This window comes from Ixodes scapularis, unplaced genomic scaffold, assembly GCF_016920785.2.
Source record: "Ixodes scapularis isolate PalLabHiFi unplaced genomic scaffold, ASM1692078v2 PGA_scaffold11__112_contigs__length_91849675, whole genome shotgun sequence".
Taxonomy (NCBI): Eukaryota; Metazoa; Arthropoda; class Arachnida; order Ixodida; family Ixodidae; genus Ixodes; species Ixodes scapularis.
In genome coordinates, this window is record NW_024609837.1 from 27,628,335 (window position 1) to 27,646,845 (window position 18,511).

Sequence of the window (18,511 nt, forward strand, 5' to 3'; positions counted from 1 at the left end):
GTAATGCTGGCCAAGGCAGGGCTCGATAGTTGCGTTGCGACGGTGCTTTCTGATTGTTCCTCGGAAATGGCTGCGACGACACAATTGATTGTAGGGAAACTTCGCGCAATAGTCATACCTTTCGGTAATATTTGATGACTCTGACCAATATTGACTACCCATAAATCTGTGGCACCACTTTGGATAGTTGCGACGCAGTGTGGTAATGCAAGTTGCCTTTCAAGCAAGATGCTCATATTCGGTGTGACAATGTAGTCACCGTCTTGGATCGAGTGGGTCGTTGTGACATTTATGGCGGCAGCAGACAAGGGAGGAATGCGTGATGTCTCAAGACAACATAATCTGGACACAACCGAGTCAGAAACGTCGCAGGACTCACTGGTATCGAGCTCAATCTCGCCTTTGGCACAGTCGATGAGGGCCGAATGTGAGGAAAGAAAGTCCCAGCCGAGGATGATCTCGTGGGGACAGGTTATAAGGACTGTAAAAAGGATGAAGGTAGTCTTGTTGTTAACAATTATGCGAGCGCCGCACATGCCATGAGGTGAAATAATGCCGCCATCTGCACCGCGGAGCGTTTTCGTGTCAGGTGGCGTCAGTACTTTTCGTAAGCGTCGTCGGAGGTCTTCGCGCATTACGGAAATTGCGGCTCCAGTGTCGACAAGGGCTAATGCGCTAATACCGTCAATATGAACCATGAGTCGATTATGAGATGTAGCGACGATATTCTGTAGAGGATTTGCGGCTATAAACTGTGATGCAGCCTCACCTCCTGAAGCTGCATGGTTCAGTTTTCCGAGGGTCGAAGATCATGGGACGGTGAAACGGGGCGGCGAACGAGTGGGGACAATGATTGGCGGCGACGCGGGGACTGAGGGCGAGGGTTTCGCGATGAGCGATAGAATGTTGCATCTTGGCTTGGGTAGTCATCAGAGGGTGAAGCGAAGTTTCTATTGTAATAACGACCGTCATTGGTGGGTAGAGACGTCCGGTTGTTTGGTTGTCGGTTGTTCCAGCGATTTCGACAGTAGCGGGCGACGTGACCAGCCATACCGCAAGTAAAACAAATGGGTCGGTTGTCGGGGGTCCTCCACGTGGCGGGATCACGTCGGTGGTACGGTCTGAAGGATGGCGTCGCGGTTGAAGATTCACAGGCGCAGCATTGGGGTGTCTGTGCCTGTTGATCAAATGATGGTCGAAGACTTGGACGCGGCGAGCCGCCGAACTTCTCCATTTCTTGCCTAACGACAGTTTTAACGGCGGCGATGGATAACTCGCTAGTCGATGAGCGGGGAGACGGGGAAACACCGTCAGCGGGCATCATCGCCTCCAGTTCTCGACGGACGATTTTCGTGATGCGCTCTGTGTTAGTATCAGGGTCTTCACAAGATGATGTTGCCGGGGTGTTTGGCAAACGGTTGAATTTGTGCGCTATCCTGCGAGTCTTTGCAGCTTCGAACCTGCGGCACTCTTTCAGGACGTCGTCGACAGTCGAGCAATCCTTAATGACAAGTAGCTGGAAGGCATCATCTGCGATGCCTTTGAGGATGTGTTCCATCCGTTCGATTTCTGGCATTTCGGGGTTAGCTTTCCTGCACAGAGATAGGACGTCTTGGATGTAGGTCACATATGACTCGGTCGATGTTTGGACTCTGGATGCCAGCTTTCGCTTGGCCGAGAGCTTGCGACCGGTTGGACGTCCGAAGAGGTCCTGAAGCTTGGCTTTGCAGAGGTCCCACGACGTTAGTTCCTCTTCATGCGTTTCAAACCATGTTCGGGCGGTGTCACGCAAGTAGAATATGACATTCGCCAGCATGATAGTGCCATCCCAGCGGTTGTGGACACTTACTCTTTCATAGAGGTCTATCCAGTCTTCAACCTCCTGGTCTCCTGTGCCGGTGAAAAGGCCAGGATCTCGCGGTTTGGCGATAACCAGTGAAGGCTGCGGCGGAGCTTGAGCGCCTTCGGGTGGTGTTTCGGAACTGGAAGTCATGTCGGTGGGAGGTTGGCGACGTCTGCTTCGTGTGTCCAGGTCGGGGCCGATCCGCACCTCCACCAAAGAATGTTACGGTGAAAGATGCTTTATTTACAGACGATTAAGGAGGGTTGTAGGAGAAGGATGAGGTGGGTGCTTCGAAATTGAGGGATCCTGCGATTGGGCACTTCTTCCTTTTCCCCTGCCTGATTGCCCGTCTTTGTTTCCTTCCTCTTCGTAAGAATATATATATATATAAGAAACACCCAGGCGGACGCTCCAACAGAGTGACTTACATAAACCTCGTAGCAGCGAAGGAAAGGTTTCAGTGCTTGTTCAATGTAATCGTTGTTTTCCATTTTTGTTTCCTGCAATGCCAGAATATCTAGCTCTTGCTCCCATACTAGATGCTGCAGTTGGTACTGTTTCTTTTTCGAGTTAAGTCCACGCACATTTAAAGTCGCAAAACGGAGAGGCCCAAGAAGCGCAAACATACTCTTACGCGTTTGTTTCTAAAACTAATAGGCAAACGTTTCCCTCTACAAGGGTCAACAACTGTTGCACTTTCTCATGCTCAATTCGCTTCGCGTCACTCACTGTGAGTTTTTCTTACAGCGATCGCCTGGGGGCATCCGAGGTTTGAACACAAGGCGAGCTTTCTTAGGTCCTTGAGTTGTCCACGACGTTGAACTTTGCTCCTCTTCGCCAGGCGCGTCCGGGACGGGAGGTCGGTCCAGCTGACTTTCCCTTGTCGGGCTGGTCTCGCTCATAGGCTCATGATGCCCGGTGCTTGGATAGAACTGCTGGCACTGGTCGCCGTCGACCGCTGTACAGATGGAGGTTTCCTTAAACACGGTCTTTTCTGCGTGAGGGTATTCACGGATGTCATTGTTCTCATACCGGTGCTTTGTGAACTCGGAGGTTCCGTCGTGAGACGCCTCTGCTCCATCGTCGTTTCCCGCTCCAGTGTCCGGCCTTTTTGGCGTGTCGTCTGGCGCCTCCCGTGCAGCGGTCCCTACAGCTTCCTCTGCCTCGGTTGCGTCCATGAACATCTCCGACTCATCCTGCTCCTTGCGGTCCCGAGCGATGGAAGCATACGTTGTCACGCATTCCTCCGTCGCATGTCCAAAACGGTTGCAGTCGGTGCATTGGAGAACGCGACATTCTCGCCGGATGTGCCCGGTTCGTCTGCAGCGCAGGCACAGAGGTGCTCTCCCTGGCACCAGGACCAGGACTCTGCATCCCTCCAGTCGCACTTCGTGGGGAATTTTGTCGACCGTCATACCCTCATGGAGAGTCATTTGCACGAGACGCGTGTTTGACTCGACATTTTCAAAACCTTGTTCTGTGAAGCGCTCCCTGATTATACTGGACACCTTCCCGAACTTTTCCAGCTCTTTTTGCACTTTGAAGTTTGGTACATCATATGGCACCCAGTGGAGTTTTAGCTTGACTTCATTGCTCGCCGGGTCTAGCACGAGGCACCGCTTTCCCTTCACTACGAGTTCTTTCGCGTTCGCCAGCTTTTGCTTCGCAGCTAAGGAATCATAGTCTCAACATCCACACACGGTTCATCTGGCACGCACCTGCTGATGCCAATTCTTTCATGATGTCCAGTTTTTTCAGCTCGTGTCTGAAGTCCTGTATGCGGTAGGGGCGTTTCTTCACATCGCAGTGTAAAAACACCGCGTTCGTCGCGATGTATCCAGCGGGCAGGGATGGCAGCATAACCTGATAATCTTTTACAGTTTCCTTCGCGTTATCTGGAGCAGAAGTACCACGGCCAGAAACAGCCGATGTAACCGCCCCTGCGGAGCGCATGACTCGACGTCCGTCTGCTATCGCTTCCGGAAGAAAAATCTCTCGGTCACTGATCCCCCACGAGTTTACCTGTTCTAACCGACTCAGCACATTCTAATCTAGCTGTCGACCTGCTCCTTTACGTTCACGTATTAGTCTCTTCATTTTTTTTATTCTTCTGGAAACCAGCGTCATCGGGTACGGCAATAGACGATGGTAATCTTCCCTGTACATCAGTTCGGTCGTTTCGCCGCCGACTATAAGCAAATGCATCAAAAATGTAAAAAAAAAAATATCTCCAAATTTTAGGTTTGAAATTACTTCGTAGTCTTCAGAGTGGCTCAGTACCATTGTTTCATGAATTATGTGCTGCAAGAAAAACATTTGCATCACAAAATGAAGTATAAACTACATAAAACAACAACACAGCCGCGTGGACGTTGAAACCGAAACGAACCAAACTGAAGCTAGCGCGCAGTGAACTGATGTGGCAACTACTGAGTTCAAACGGTCTAATCTTATTTATTATTTATTTATTTTAAGATATTGTTAACCCCTCTTGGGGTCATTACGGGAGAGGGTAAAAAAACGGTATTAAACAGCAGTAGTAAAATGAGAACACAGCATACATCACAGGAGAGTGTAAAATATACAGTAATAAAAAGCGGCAGGAAAACGAGAAACACCGCATAGACAAGTTTAATTTGCATTCGCCAGAACAAAAGACACAAACAGATAAAAAAAATCATATTACAAAGACAACATTATTGAACTAGAAAACGGCGTGCATTACTCAATAGTAACAATAAAGAAACTAGTTCTACAAGCGCTATAAATTATTAAAAAACTTTGCAGGGGAACTTGAGTTCACAATTTCCTGCGGTAAAAGGTTCCATTCATCTATTGTTTTAGGAAAGAGAGAATAGTGAAATGCATTTACTTTTCTTTGAAAAGGCTGGACCATTTTAGAATGGCTATTTCTCAGAATGCGAGCTATACGGGGTTCCAAATACAGGGTGCAGTCAATGTGAAAAGACCATGATACATTAAAAAATGTACAGGGTGTCACAAAAAAATATTACAAGGTTTTCTTCGCCGCAAAAATAAACTAGGCAACGATGAATACTCATTTTCCGCCCAAAGGTAGCGCTAGAGGTCACAAGCAGATGCCAAAGTTTCAGCCCGATCTGATACCTTATTCAAAAGTTATAAGTGATTTTATGAAAAGTTCAATGAGAAAATGGAGCCCGTTTTCGCCCGTTTTCGGTTTATGGTGCCCATAGAGCCCCATGTATTCGAAAACTCCGTCGGCTGCCATTTTCTCTTTGAAGTTTTCAGAAAATCACTTATAACTTTTGATTAAAGTATGGGATCGGGCTGAAACTTTGGCATCTGGTTGTGATTTCTAGCGCTACCTTTGGGCCGAGAATGAGCGTTCGGCGATGCCTAGTTTAATTTCGCGGTTAAAAAAACCTCTGTAAATTTTTTTTTTGTCACACCCCGTACTTGAGTTTAGCATTCCTGAGCCGGTCGGAAAGAGGTATAAGGTCAAGTTGTTTTAACATGCTAGTAACAGAGTCGGTCCGTTTGTACCTGGAGAGTAGATACCGAGCTGAAAGTCTTTGTACGTTCTCTAATCTCTGAATGTGATTTCTGTGATGGGGGTCTCATATTACATTTGCGCACTCTAATACTGGTCGTATGACTGTTTTATACACCATCAGCTTGGCACTCATAGTCGCATACCTAAGATTCCTTTTCAAGTATCATAATGTACGCTCAGCAGAACAGCAGATGTTGTCGACGTGGCTCCCCAATTTTAAGTTATTTGCAAATGTTATATCCAGATATTTATTGCTATTCACTCCTCTTGAAGGAGACCCGTTAACTGTATTTACAAAAGGTAGAATATTTTTCTTATTTGATATCCTTAGAAGTACAGTTTTGTCAATATTAAACGCCATCCCCCATTCTTGGCACCAAGACCCAATTTTCTGTAGAGCGAAGTCCAGATTAGTTTGATCCTCCCTAGTTTTGATATCCGTGTAAATGATACAGTTATTGGCAAATAATCGTACCGTAATGGAAATATCAATGGCTTGCGCAATTCCATTTACATATATTAAGAATAAGACCAGACCCAAAACGGAGCCCTGTGGGACTCCAGGTGATACGGGTAGAACGCTAGATGCCGTGCTATTTATTTCAACAAATTGTCTTCTTTCCCATGAGGTATTCACTTTTCCAATTAACCAATTCCTAGCTGACTTAAATTGATTGAAGGTTTTGTGCCAAGTGTTTATGCGGGACTCGATCAAAAGCTTTTGACATATCTAGAAATATTGCGTTAGTTTGTCCCCCGGCATCAATAGATTTGGAAAAGTCGTGAATGCATTCAGTTAACTTGGTAACCGTTGAAAGTTTTCGTCTAAAGCTGTGCTGGTTTTTATAGAAAAGGTTATTGTTTTCTAAATGGTCGTATAATGATTTTGTGACAACGTGTTCTATTATTTTACAAGTGGCACCCGTCAGTGATTTGGCCTATAGTTGGTCGGGAATAATTTGTTGCCAGCTTTAAATATAGGCAGGACTTTAGCGCATCGCCAGTTGGAGACAGTAAATGATTTTTGTATATTAAAAAAAGAAGCTACTTTCGAACATGTCTTCTAACTATACTCTACCTCATTAGATGCGCGCAGTGTCGTCGAAGCTACGGGTGGGAGAAAGAAAAGAGCCGCTTTTGCTTAAATGTTGAGTAACAATTCTAATCTTCGATGGAGACAAAAGCGACGTTTGGGGTCCATAAAAAGTGGTCCTGGTATCAGTTCCTCCTTTTCCTCTTTTTTGACAGCTTTGGTTTTACTTTCGCCCCTTTACTATTGGTAACGCAGCGCGCAATTAGTGAGATACAGTATATGTACTCGTTATTTAGGTCATGCATAACAATTAAATGATTTGTCTTCAAGGTTCGGCTTTCAAGTCACTTGCCTATGCCATTCATTTTTTTACCAGGAGCCGCATCGTTTCGAGGCGTTAAAAGCTACGAAATTTTTATCAACGAAGTTGTATCAAGGGTTAAACAGGAACTACATGAACGATTGAGGACGGGCATGTACTATGTCCGACTGCCTGACTCGCTTGTGTCCGAGAGTGCCGACAGCATTAAACTTGGCGAGGATCGCTGGGCACGTGTTTTCGGTCTCACCTTTAGGTTTGCGCGCAACGGCTACTGTAATAAGTGGAGGAAAAAGGGGCAGAACACCCTTCATTGTCCCGTCAAGTTTGAGGACCTCGAAATACAACTGCCCAAGTTGGACAACGACACAATTGTATATGTGGCGCACGTCACCATCAAGGGAATGCTAATTTTTCAAGAAGGTAAGTGCATCCCTTTCATGGCTTTTCAACAACAAAATATATTCTTGTTTACTTTTTTAAAATTAATTGTTTTATGTATACATTTAAACGGCTGGAAGTTAGAAGCCACGGGCGTCTGGTGTTTCAAGTTTAGATAAGAATTTTAGCCGATGCTGTAACACTGGTATACTGGGATATTTAACGTGCATCACGCAGCATTGATACACGACCGCACGCAAGTACGATGCTCATTCAGATCAAAACAGACAGGGGTGGAGATTGTGCCACGGATAATTACTTTGGATGAGCGATTTTAACTGAACTGAGCAAAATTAACTTACCTACTTTATCGCGTAAAAATCGGAATTCTCGACTAATATTTTTGATCAAGTAATTACCATTAGGGTAGACCCTGGACATCTGGATATGCTACTCGGCAGAGGATTGCCTAAAATAACTCGTTTCCGCTTGCGTAATAACTGCGTCATGCATTCCTTTTTTTCACGAAAAGTAAAGGTCTGGAATATACTTACTAATATTATAGTCACGCAGCATTGTTCTAAAACTAGCTTACACTGTTGGCGTTTTGCCAGTTTTTTTTACTGACAGCACTATACCACCGGAGTAAGAAATGTGCACCAGTTCGCACACCGACCAATCCCAGCGCAGGAGGGCGGGGCCAAACCGGATCCGACCAATTACAACGCAGCAGGGCGGGGCTCCTTCCCCCTCTCTCATCCCAGTGACCATTGACAGACCGTGGGAATCGATGTTTTTTTTCGCGGCCTTCATGTTTTTTTCTATTAAACTTGAGTTTTAAGTCAGCGCCTTGTCTGTGTGCATACTCTTCTACTGGTCCGTCGTTTATTGCGCTCTATTCTCGTTCAAGGCATCGATGGCCACGACCACCGCGATCATTGGCATAGGAGGCACCGCCCACAGGGCATTGGCCAAAGACCAATCGGAGCTCATCGAGGTCCCGTCCCCGAGGCACGTACGCGGTATAGGTATGAAGTCACGTCCATGGCGTGTGCCAGACGTGTGCCTGGCCCGTGCCAGACGCGTGGGAAAGACACGTATCAGGGGATGTCATCACCAGGTATTGACAGCCGCTGTCATCACCTGATAACAGCCACGTGATCTCACTGGGTTTGAGCTGCATCCGACACAGGGCGCTAGGCGCTATGGGATTTGAATTGCGGCGCGGGAAAGTCGATTTGCGGGGCGTCAATGCAGCGGTCATGTGACGACGAAGGTCATGTGATATTATTTGAATCGATGCGCGGTAAATGTTTTATGCTTTAAAACCTTTTTTTTTTTTTTTCGGCGGCTGGGAATGCACCTCAGCACCTTGCGCACAGCAGTCCGACACTTTACCGCTTGAGCTACAAGCACATTGCTTCTTCGACATTTTAACTCGTGTTAGTTATCCGTATGTCGCGCGCGCGCCCGCAAATCCGATCACATATACAATACAATACAATACAATACATAAACCATCTTTATTTACTTTGTTTGAAAATAATACAATATAAAGCCCACATAAGCCAATGATGGCTTGTGTGTGGGACGCGACAGGAGCCTCTGCATTTTTATTGCACACATAACTAAAAATAACAAAACATGCCAATATTAGTACCTATTACTGCAGTTCCACCTCCTTCTACAGCTTATATTAGTTCGCCTACTTTGATGAGTACATGTGTAAACCCATCGAATCACATTGAATTAGCATTTACATACCGTAAAGAAAAACAGAATTCACGACTTACGAGACAATTCTAATAATAGAACACAATAACAACCTTTTATATCCTGCGTTTCGGGGATACTCATCGGTTATTCCTTTTACCTTTTAAGAATCTTTTTTTCCCTGTTCAATTATCCACGCGTTTGCTATTTTTTTTTATTCTAGGGGATTTTATTTCTAGTAGCTCATCGGGTAATGTATTATAAAGCTTAGGTATGTAATATTTCCTTGTGGCCTCTCCATATCTTGTTCTTACAAATGGTTCAACAAATTTTTTACTAGGTCTTAATGTCCTTTCTTTTTTAATTTCGCGCCTATATTTACTGGTGAAAAAATGCTTTATAATAATATCATACCTCATTTGATCTCTGAAACGTAATATTCCTAATTCTTTATGCATATAATCTGAGAAATTAGTTTCTTTGTTTCGGTACCCAATATTCCTAACTATCCTTTTTTGAATCGATTCTATCTTTAGCTGTAAATACTTGGCACACTGCCCGTAAACTGTTATTCCATACTGAAGTACGGATTTACCCAGTGAATTGTATATCATTTTAAGTATGGATCGCGGTACTAGTTCTTGGATGTGGTACATATGGGCCATTAATACCCTTAATTTTTTGCAAACCTACCCTATGTGAATATCCCATTTAACATATTTGTCTATGTGCATACCCAGGTATTTTACATTATCAGCGTATTTTAGCGGGGTGCACGAGCAGTTGTCGCAGTTCTCATCATGCATTTTTATTGGAAATTCATTTATGATTTTTTTTCTTGGATCTCTAAAGCATATTACTTGAGGTGGCACGACATCAGAGATGTCGTGCCACCTGGCTGTTGTAACCTGGTTTAAATAAAGGAGAAATGTCAATACGGTTTTCGGTTACGTGTATATTGCACATCATTGTTGGTTAAATGTCATTACGACATCGCGCTTGGAATTGAGTCCGGAAAAGAAGTTCACCGTGTTTTTTTTTTCCCCGATATGTGCAGGGCTTTTGATAAAGTGGATCACTGTTTGTTACTGAAAAGTTACATGTTTTTAATATTGATCCTAATGTTTGTTTCCAGATTGGTAACTACCTTTTCTGATTGAAAGCCGTGTGTGATTTTGAATATTCATTCATTCATTCATTCATTTATTATTCCTTGAGGGCCCGTTAGGGCATTATACACACTAATAATCAATAACACACTAATAATCATAGTTTAAAATAAATTAACACTCACAGAGAGGAAGTCAGCAATACAGATTAATCAAAGAACAACAAAATACAAGTAGTTATCAACATTAAACAATATTATTAATATTGGAACGGTAGGCACTGTGAAAAGTAAAAAGGAAGAAAAAAATTAGCAGATAGACATGTTTGTAAGTTCAAGGTAATTGATCAGTTCTTCGGCAAATCTATCAGAGTTAGTCTCGGTTACAACGCTATCGGGTAATTTATTCCAGTCCTTGATTGTCATGGGCAGATAGGAATTATAAAATGATACAGTTGAACTAAAAATCGGGCGACCTTTGCGGGAGTTATCATGGCGGAGAGACATGCTGTGGGGTGGAAGGAAGAGGGATGCTCTAATAGAGGCATTGTTATTGTATAATTTATGAAACAGGGCTAGTCGAGAAAGAATGCGCCTAAATGAGAGTGTGTGAAGGTTAGCTTTGCTTCTTAGGCCTGTTACGCTAGTGAAACGAGAGTAGTCTGAGAAAATGAACCTTAAAGCTCGGTTTTGAATTGCCTCTGACTTCATAACTAGGTAATGCTGCCATGGGGACCATACAGAAGACGCATACTCTAGACGAGATCTAACAAATGTTATGTATGATAATTGTTTAATTTCAGGTGAGGCCAGTTTGAGGTTGCGCCGAAGATATCCTAATGATGAATTAGCCTTAGATAAAATAAAATTAATGTGAGTTGCCCAAGATAGATCACAGGTTAAATGAACGCCGAGGTATTTATAAGATGTACAGGGGTCAATTATTGTGTCGTTGAGTTGATATGAAAAGAGTGATGGGGACTGTGATCTGGTGAAAGACACTAGTTTCGTTTTATTTACATTAACTGTCATTTGCCATGTTTGACACCATTCTTCTATTATTAGTAAGTCAGCCTGTAAGAGTAGGTGATCATTATTATTACTTATCGGTCTGTATAGGGCACAATCGTCAGCAAAGAGGCGAATTTCAGATGTTAGGTTAGCAGGAAGGTCGTTAACGTATATTAAATACAGCAAGGGGCCAAGAACACTACCTTGGGGTACGCCGGACGTTACACGAGAAAGAGGTGAACGGGACTCGTTTACAACAGTATATAGTGTACGATCGGATAGGAAATTTTTGATCCAAGTGATTACTGAATTATGAATACGCAGTTGGGTTAGTTTTTGTAGCAGACGTTGGTGAGGAACTTTATCGAATGCTTTAGAAAAGTCTATGAAAATGACATCGGTCTGTAATCTCTTGTCAAGGTTACTGTGAAGCTCATGAATGAAATGTATTAACTGGGTATCACACTAATATGTCTTACGAAAACCATGCTGATTTTTAAAAAGCAGATCGTAATTTTTCAGATATTTCATGATAGAAGAGAAAATGACGTGCTCTAGTAATTTACATGAGATGCTGGTGAGAGATATTGGGCGATAGTTCGATACAACATTACGATCCCCACTTTTAAAAATAGGGATGACTCTACCAATTTTCCAATCAGACGGAAGCTTGCCGACATCAAGTGACTGTTGAAAAATAAGGGTTAAAAATTGGGATGAGATATGTTTTGTGTTTTTCAGCAATTTAGAATTTATTTGGTCATCACCGGAGCTGGCAGAATTTTTGAGATTTTCTATCGCTTTCACGATACCCAAATATGTTATTTCGATTGAAGGCATAGCAGAATGAGAAAGGTGATTTAGGAGAGGAATACTGTCATTGCTTTCTAGTGTAAATACTGAGCTAAAGTAGGTATTTATTAGTGAGGCGCTTTCGCTATCAGACGCGGGAGTTTCATTCATATTAGTCAGGTGGATGGATTTATGCTCTTTAGGATGAATGATCTCCCAGAACTTATTAGGCTTATTCTTCAAAATGTTAAGAAGGTCGAAGTTAAAAAATTTGTTCTTTGCATTTTTCACTTCTCTTTTATATTCCTTAGCATACGCGTTGTAATTATCCCATGGAATAGTATTGTCCTTTTTTTTAGCTTGCTTGAAATGTCGTTTCTTCCGAGCACTTAATTTGGAGATTTTCTTGTTGTACCAAGGCTTTGCATTGTTTGTTTTAATTCTGATGGTTGGAACGTACATGTCAGTCAGAGTTGTTACCTTGTTTTTAAAGAGATTCCAATTTTCCTCAACTGTTCTTTGATAAAAGTTGATATGAAAAGTATCATAAAACTGTTGAAGATTTCTATTAATTGTATCGCAGTCAGCTTTATTGTTGTCTTTAATAAATTTACAATGGCATGATCTGATGACGACGTCAAACTGCAGGTTTAAGTCAAGAATGTTGCTAGAGTGATGGCTAACTCTTGTTGGTTTAGTTATCATTTGGGAGAGGTTAAACGTAAGAGCTAGGTCGATGAACTCATTATCAAACTGATGACCTGATGAAAGGGAGTTCCAATCAATATTCGGAAAGTTGAAGTCGCCAAAGAGGATGACCGACGCATTTGGTTTAAGGGTATTAAAGATGGACGAGAGGGAGTCATGAAGTTCGCTAATGAAACTAGCTTGATGATCGGGTGCTCTGTAACATACACCAATCAAGATATCGGAACACTGAGAGTGAAGTTGAAGCCATACCATCTCGAGGTTACCTGGAACATTAACTTGTGACGCACTAATATCATTGCGGATAGCGATTATGACACCGCCACCCCTCTTCGTTAGTCTGTCGCATCTGTGTAAGGTATAATTCATATTGGGGGGGGAACACTTCTGAGTCAGCAATTTCGGGTTTCAGCCACGTTTCTGTCAGAATGACGAGGTCGGCAGTGCATGATTCAATTAGTGATAATAGGTCGTCGCGGTTTGTTAAAACACTTCTTATATTTGTAAAAACGACCGAACATGACTTGGTGTTTCTGCGTACTCGGGAAGACTGGGGTGGGCGTCGGCGTGTACACATCTCCTATGGCTTTTTTTCTTCATATATACTGTTTTTTGCAGAGTCGAAGCAAAATGTTTTGTTATCAATGACTAATCTGTTCGAGCGCAGCTTGTACTGCTTTCCTTGTTATTTCGCAAACTCAATCAGTTTTCGCCGTGCCTCGCGTACTGCTGGTGAAAAATCCTCGCTGACGGCAAAACCGGTATTTTTTAATTTGTAACACGCACTCAAGATACTATCTTTATGCTTGGTAGAAGAAAGCTTGACAATGATAGGGCGTGTTTTATTATCGTTAAAGCGACCTAGCCTGTGCGCTCTTTCTACGAAACTAGATTGTAGCGAAAGACCCAGGTTGCGAGAGCACATGTCAAGAACCAGTTTTTCTGATTGGGCCCACGTTTCATTTTGTTTGCCAGCGTGACCATAGAACACAAGATTGGAACGTCGCATTCTATTCTCCGCGTCCTCACACCGTGATTCCAAAGTATGAATTTGTTCTGTCATGCTTTTTAAAGATATTTTTGTGCTTTCTGCATCTTTGCGTATTTCGTCCAAACTAGACACGCATGCTTCCACATTCGCTACTCTTTTTGTCAGGGCAGTCACGGCTGATTCAGTACGAGACTTATCTTCTCTCAGTTTTTTTAGTTCGCTTAAAACTTCATTTTGCCCTTCTTTAAGGTTTCGTACAATGGCCAGGACAGATTCTAATTGGGCTTCCTGAGCCTTAGTCATTCCAGGGTTAGTCTCTACATCACCGGATAATAAGAGAAGTAATTGGTTACAACAGCTACCGGCGTAAGTAATGCTATCAATGATGAACAAATACCAATGGGTCGGGCACGACACCGCTATTAACAAGAGGTCATCGTTTTTGTAACAATCAAGGTGAATTACACCAACCTGAACGAGAGCGAGCGGTAAGCCTTCCATTCCTAGAGCGGTGACGTGCCCGAAGTGCCGGTCCGGAGCTTGTTGTTTAAGTAGTCGCGGGCTTGTTGTAGTAGAGCAGTGTTGCCAGCCAAGGTCTGCGCTGAGTTCCGTGATTGGCGGGAAAGGCGTTCCGATGGTTTCAAGTTGAAAGAATGGCAGGGCTGCTCTGTTGTCGATCATCCAGCCAAGCCGTTGAGGGTCGTTAGTCAGTCCGGTAGCTGTAGCTGGTGCAGGCAGGCAGGAGAACCAGACAGGCAGCCATGCTTGGATGAGCACCTGAACGAGAGCGAGCGGTAAGCCTTCCATTCCTAGAGCGGTGACGTGTCCATCATCAAGTACTGTAACCGTTAGAGCGGTGACGTGCCCATTCATCAAGTACTGTAACCGTTACATCTAAAGTCCCACAGGGCTCGGTCTTGGGTCCTCGTTTTTTTTTTCTGACGTACATAAATGATTTTATTTTTAATATTTGGCCACTTCTTAAACTACTCGTTGAGGATGTTGTTCTCTACAGGAAAATTATCAGTGATGAAGATTATTTTAAACTTCAATGAGACATCAATCGAGTATCAAACTGGTGTAGTGACTGGCGAGTGAAACGTAACGTAAGTAAATGTAGAATGGCAAGGTTTTCGCGGAAAATAGAAGTTAGAGAAGACGTGTGCTAATTATTAAACAAAGACACATGGAAAGAGCAAATTAATATTTTTTATCTCGGTGTTACTTCTCTAGTGGCCTGTCATGGTCCATTATCATATCAAGGCAATAAAAAAAAAGCGAACATCCTTTTAAATTTTTTTGTGTCGGAATTTCCAGCGCTGGCCCTTTAGAACTAAAAGAAATTGTGCTTTTCTTTTGTCCGTTTGGTTCTTGAATATGCGTGCAAAGTCTGGTACCCCCTAAAAATGTATCCCCGATAAACTAGAACGGTTACAAAGTCACTGCGCAATATCTGTCTTAAATAATTATACGTTCAAAGCAAGTGTCACTCACATATGAAATCTTATAATTGAAATAAAAAATGTTGTATTGCAGAAGAAGCCTGACCTAAGACACTAAAGTTTTCAACTAATTTATAGTGGTGCAACCCGTATCACTAGAGTTAACTACATTCGAAGTCCGTTTTACATGTCTGAAATGTTAGAAGAAAACTGTGGTATTTTTTTTGCGCAGCTGCAACCGAGGCCATGGTGCACCAAGAACAGGGTGTGCCTTTATGAAGATGATCAAATATCATTGGTAACTATTGCTCACCTTACACTGACACACGTTCCTTTTTAAAGGCCTTGTAAAAGCTTAATGCTTTCAAAAAAATTGAAAAGCTTGGGCTTATGAAACTTGAGGTCCATCATCAATTAAAACTGCAGTATAAAATGGTATGTGTTCGTTAAAAAAGATGTGTGAAAAGGTGCGACGTTTCTTATAAATGGTGGACAGACTAATAGAGTGTAAACTATGCTTAGGGTGGATCTGTGTTCGAGTGGACTACCGCAAAGCAGCTCGGAGCACGTGGAGCGAAAGCTCGCGCTGCAAAACCATGGGATTCTGGGTTCAATCTCGCTAAATTTGCAGACATCTGGTGGTAAAAGCTCCGACTCGCTAAATTTGGACTTCATCTGACGGTCCCTCAGCACCAGCTGGGTAGCGTTAAATTTTAGCTGGGTGACGTTAAAACTTTAAAGCTCACAGGCCGTGCTAAATTTTGGCCCAACGTAAAGCTTTGATGTTGCCCTGCTCAATTTTTGGGTGCAGCGCAAAGATTTGAAGCACACGGACCGTGCTGGACCCAGTTAATTTTTGAATAGACCTAATTAGTGTTATGACTTTGAAGTGCTCCTCGCTAAATTTGATGAGATTTGATGGTAAAAGCTTCTACCCTCTAAATTTGGGCGTCATTTGACGATGCCTTTACCAGCTGGCTACCGTTTAATTTTCGCTGAGGTGACGGTAAATCTTGAAGATCACAGGTCGTGCTAAACTTTGGCCCAGCGTAAAGCTTTGAAGTGGTCCTGCCAAATATTGGGGCCCAGGGTAACATTTTGAAGCTCACAGACCGTGCTGGACCCAGTGAATTTCGGGATAGGCGTCATCTAGTATTAGAACTTCGAAGTGCTCATCGCTAAATGTGATAACATCTGGCGGTAAAAGCTTAGACCCGATAAATATGGGCGTCACCTGACGGGCCTTACTTAGCACATATGGTCAGCTGGGTCCAGCTAAATTTGAGGGTGGGGTGACGGTAAAGATTTGAAGCTCACAGGCCGTGCTAAGTTTTGACCCATTGTAAAGTTTTGAAGTGGCACTGCCATATTTTGGGGACTAGCCCCAGCGCGTGAAAATCTAAAGAAGCGCTGATAAAAGTTCGCGCCCTGTGCGTAAAACCTTGAACATGCCCAACAAATTGTATGATATCCGCCATCGGGTGTTAAAACTTCGAAGTGGTCCTCGATAAATTTGGTCACATCTAATGGTAAAAGCCTCGAACCACTAAATTTGGGCGTCATCGGACGATCCCTTAGCACGGATGTGCCCCTGTTGTTATGGGCATCGGCATCTGTAGGTAAAAGAAAGTTCAAGTATTCGCCCAGGAATGTTTTTTTCTTAGTTCACTAAAAAGAATAGGCTTGGGGCTGTAAATCAAAGATCGAGCCTGGCGCCATCTTTTGATAAAAGACTTCAAGTATCCGTCAGAGGGTTGCTTTTTCTTAGCTGACTAAAAAGGATAAGAGTGGAGTTGCGTGTGTGTGAGAGATCGAGCCTGGTGCATTCCTTGATAAAAAAAAGTTCAAGTATCCGCCCAGGGTTGTTTTTTTCTTAGATGAATGAAAGAATAAGCGTGGAGCTGACATTGTGAGAAAGAGTCTCATGTAGGGAGAGAAGCTACTCTTATAGCGTAAAAAAATGTAGCTTCATTTTTAGAGCGCAGCTCTTAGGGGCCCGTTCCCGGCTTGAGCGGCGTCGCCGTCGCCGTCGCCGTTGCCGTCGCCGTCGCCGTCGCCGTCGCCGTCGCCGTCGGCGTAACCGCGCGGTGCATTATGGGTAAATTTCCCCGCTAAATCTAGCGGAAAAAATTTCCCCGCTAAATCTAGCGGAAAAAATTTCCCCGCTAAATCTGGCGGAAAAATTTCCCCGTCAAATCTAGCGGAAAAAATTTTCCCGCTAAATCTAGCGGAAAACTTTCCCCGCTAAATCTAGCGGAAAAAATTTCCCCGCTAAATCTAGCGGAAAAATTTCCCCGCTAAATCTAGCGGGAAAATTTCCCCGTCAAATCTAGCGGAAAAAATTTTCCCGCTAAATCTAGCGGAAAACTTTCCCCGCTAAATCCTAGCGGAAAAAATTTCCCCGCTAAATGTAGCGGAAAAAATTTCCCCGCTAAATCTAGCGGAAAACTTTCCCCGCTAAATCTAGCGGAAAAAATTTCCCCGCTAAATCTAGCGGGAAAATTTCCCCGCTAAATCTAGCGGAAAAAATTTCCCCGCTAAATCTAGCGGAAAAAATTTCCCCGCTAAATCTAGCGGAAAACTTTCCCCGCTAAATCTAGCGGAAAAAATTTCCCCGCTAAATCTAGCGGAAAAATTTTGGTCACGTGACCCGGGGGTCACGTGACCTGGGGAGTCACGTGACCCCCTCCCGAGGTCACGTGACCTCTGAGGGGCACGTGACACCGAGGTCACGTGACCCCCCCCGAGAACATGTGGCCCTCAGTACCCTCCCCTCCTCCTCCTCAAGAGCTGCGCTCCAATTCGGCGTTACAGGGAGTGGTAAACGGCTTCCACTTTTTTCAGCTAGTTTTATGCAGTCTTAATACACATAAACAAAAAAAATGTCAAAGCAAATACTCAAAAACATGGGTGTCAATTACAATTACAATTTGAAAAACTTCGCAAAGTGTTAAATGTTATAGTGTATCACACGTAACAATTGTCATCAGGAGTCGCCAAACAGGGTAAAGAAAAAGTTAGAATAGAGCTGCATATTAACAAAGCGACTATTTACAAACGTCACAAGAGAAGACATTTAGCAACACTCTCTTGAAAATAAAATTAAATATTTCCAAAAATTTTTAGACTCGCGTTTGTTTCGTGACTATGTTTGGTGACTCCTGATAACTTTTGTTACACTTTGTATATCAAAACATTTAACACTTTGCAGGGTCTTTCAAATGGTCGTTGAAATTAATACGCACGTCTTTGAATATTTGCTTTTTGGTTTATCTGTATTAAGAGTGCATAGACCTACCTGGAATAAACAAATAGGAAAATTAAGCTTAAACCATATTTTTGACACTATACGAGTAGTGTATGCATACGCCCCCCTCTCTACCTGAGACTCATTCTCACAATGTCAGCTCCACGCTCATTTTTTCATTCATCTAAGGAAAAAACAATCCTGGGCGAAAACTTGAACTTTTTTACCTACAGATGGCGATGCCCATAACAACAGGAGCACGTTCGTGCTAAGGGATCCTCCGATGACGCCCAAATTTAGTGGTTCGAGGCTCTTACCATCAGATGGCACCAAATTTATCGAGGACCACTTCAAAGTTTTAGCACTGGATGGCGGATATCCCACAATT

General features: G+C 43.3%; 1 protein-coding gene across 1 annotated transcript in view; it reads left to right on the forward strand.

Annotated features, from left to right (window-relative positions):
* Positions 1 to 18,511, forward strand: part of LOC121835180 — a 42,185-nt gene that overhangs the window by 13,181 nt on the left and 10,493 nt on the right. Inside the window, exon 3 of the mRNA XM_042289160.1 lies at positions 6,788 to 7,153. Within this exon, the coding sequence (XP_042145094.1) occupies positions 6,788 to 7,153 (366 nt within the window). The remainder of the gene's footprint in view (positions 1 to 6,787; positions 7,154 to 18,511) is intronic.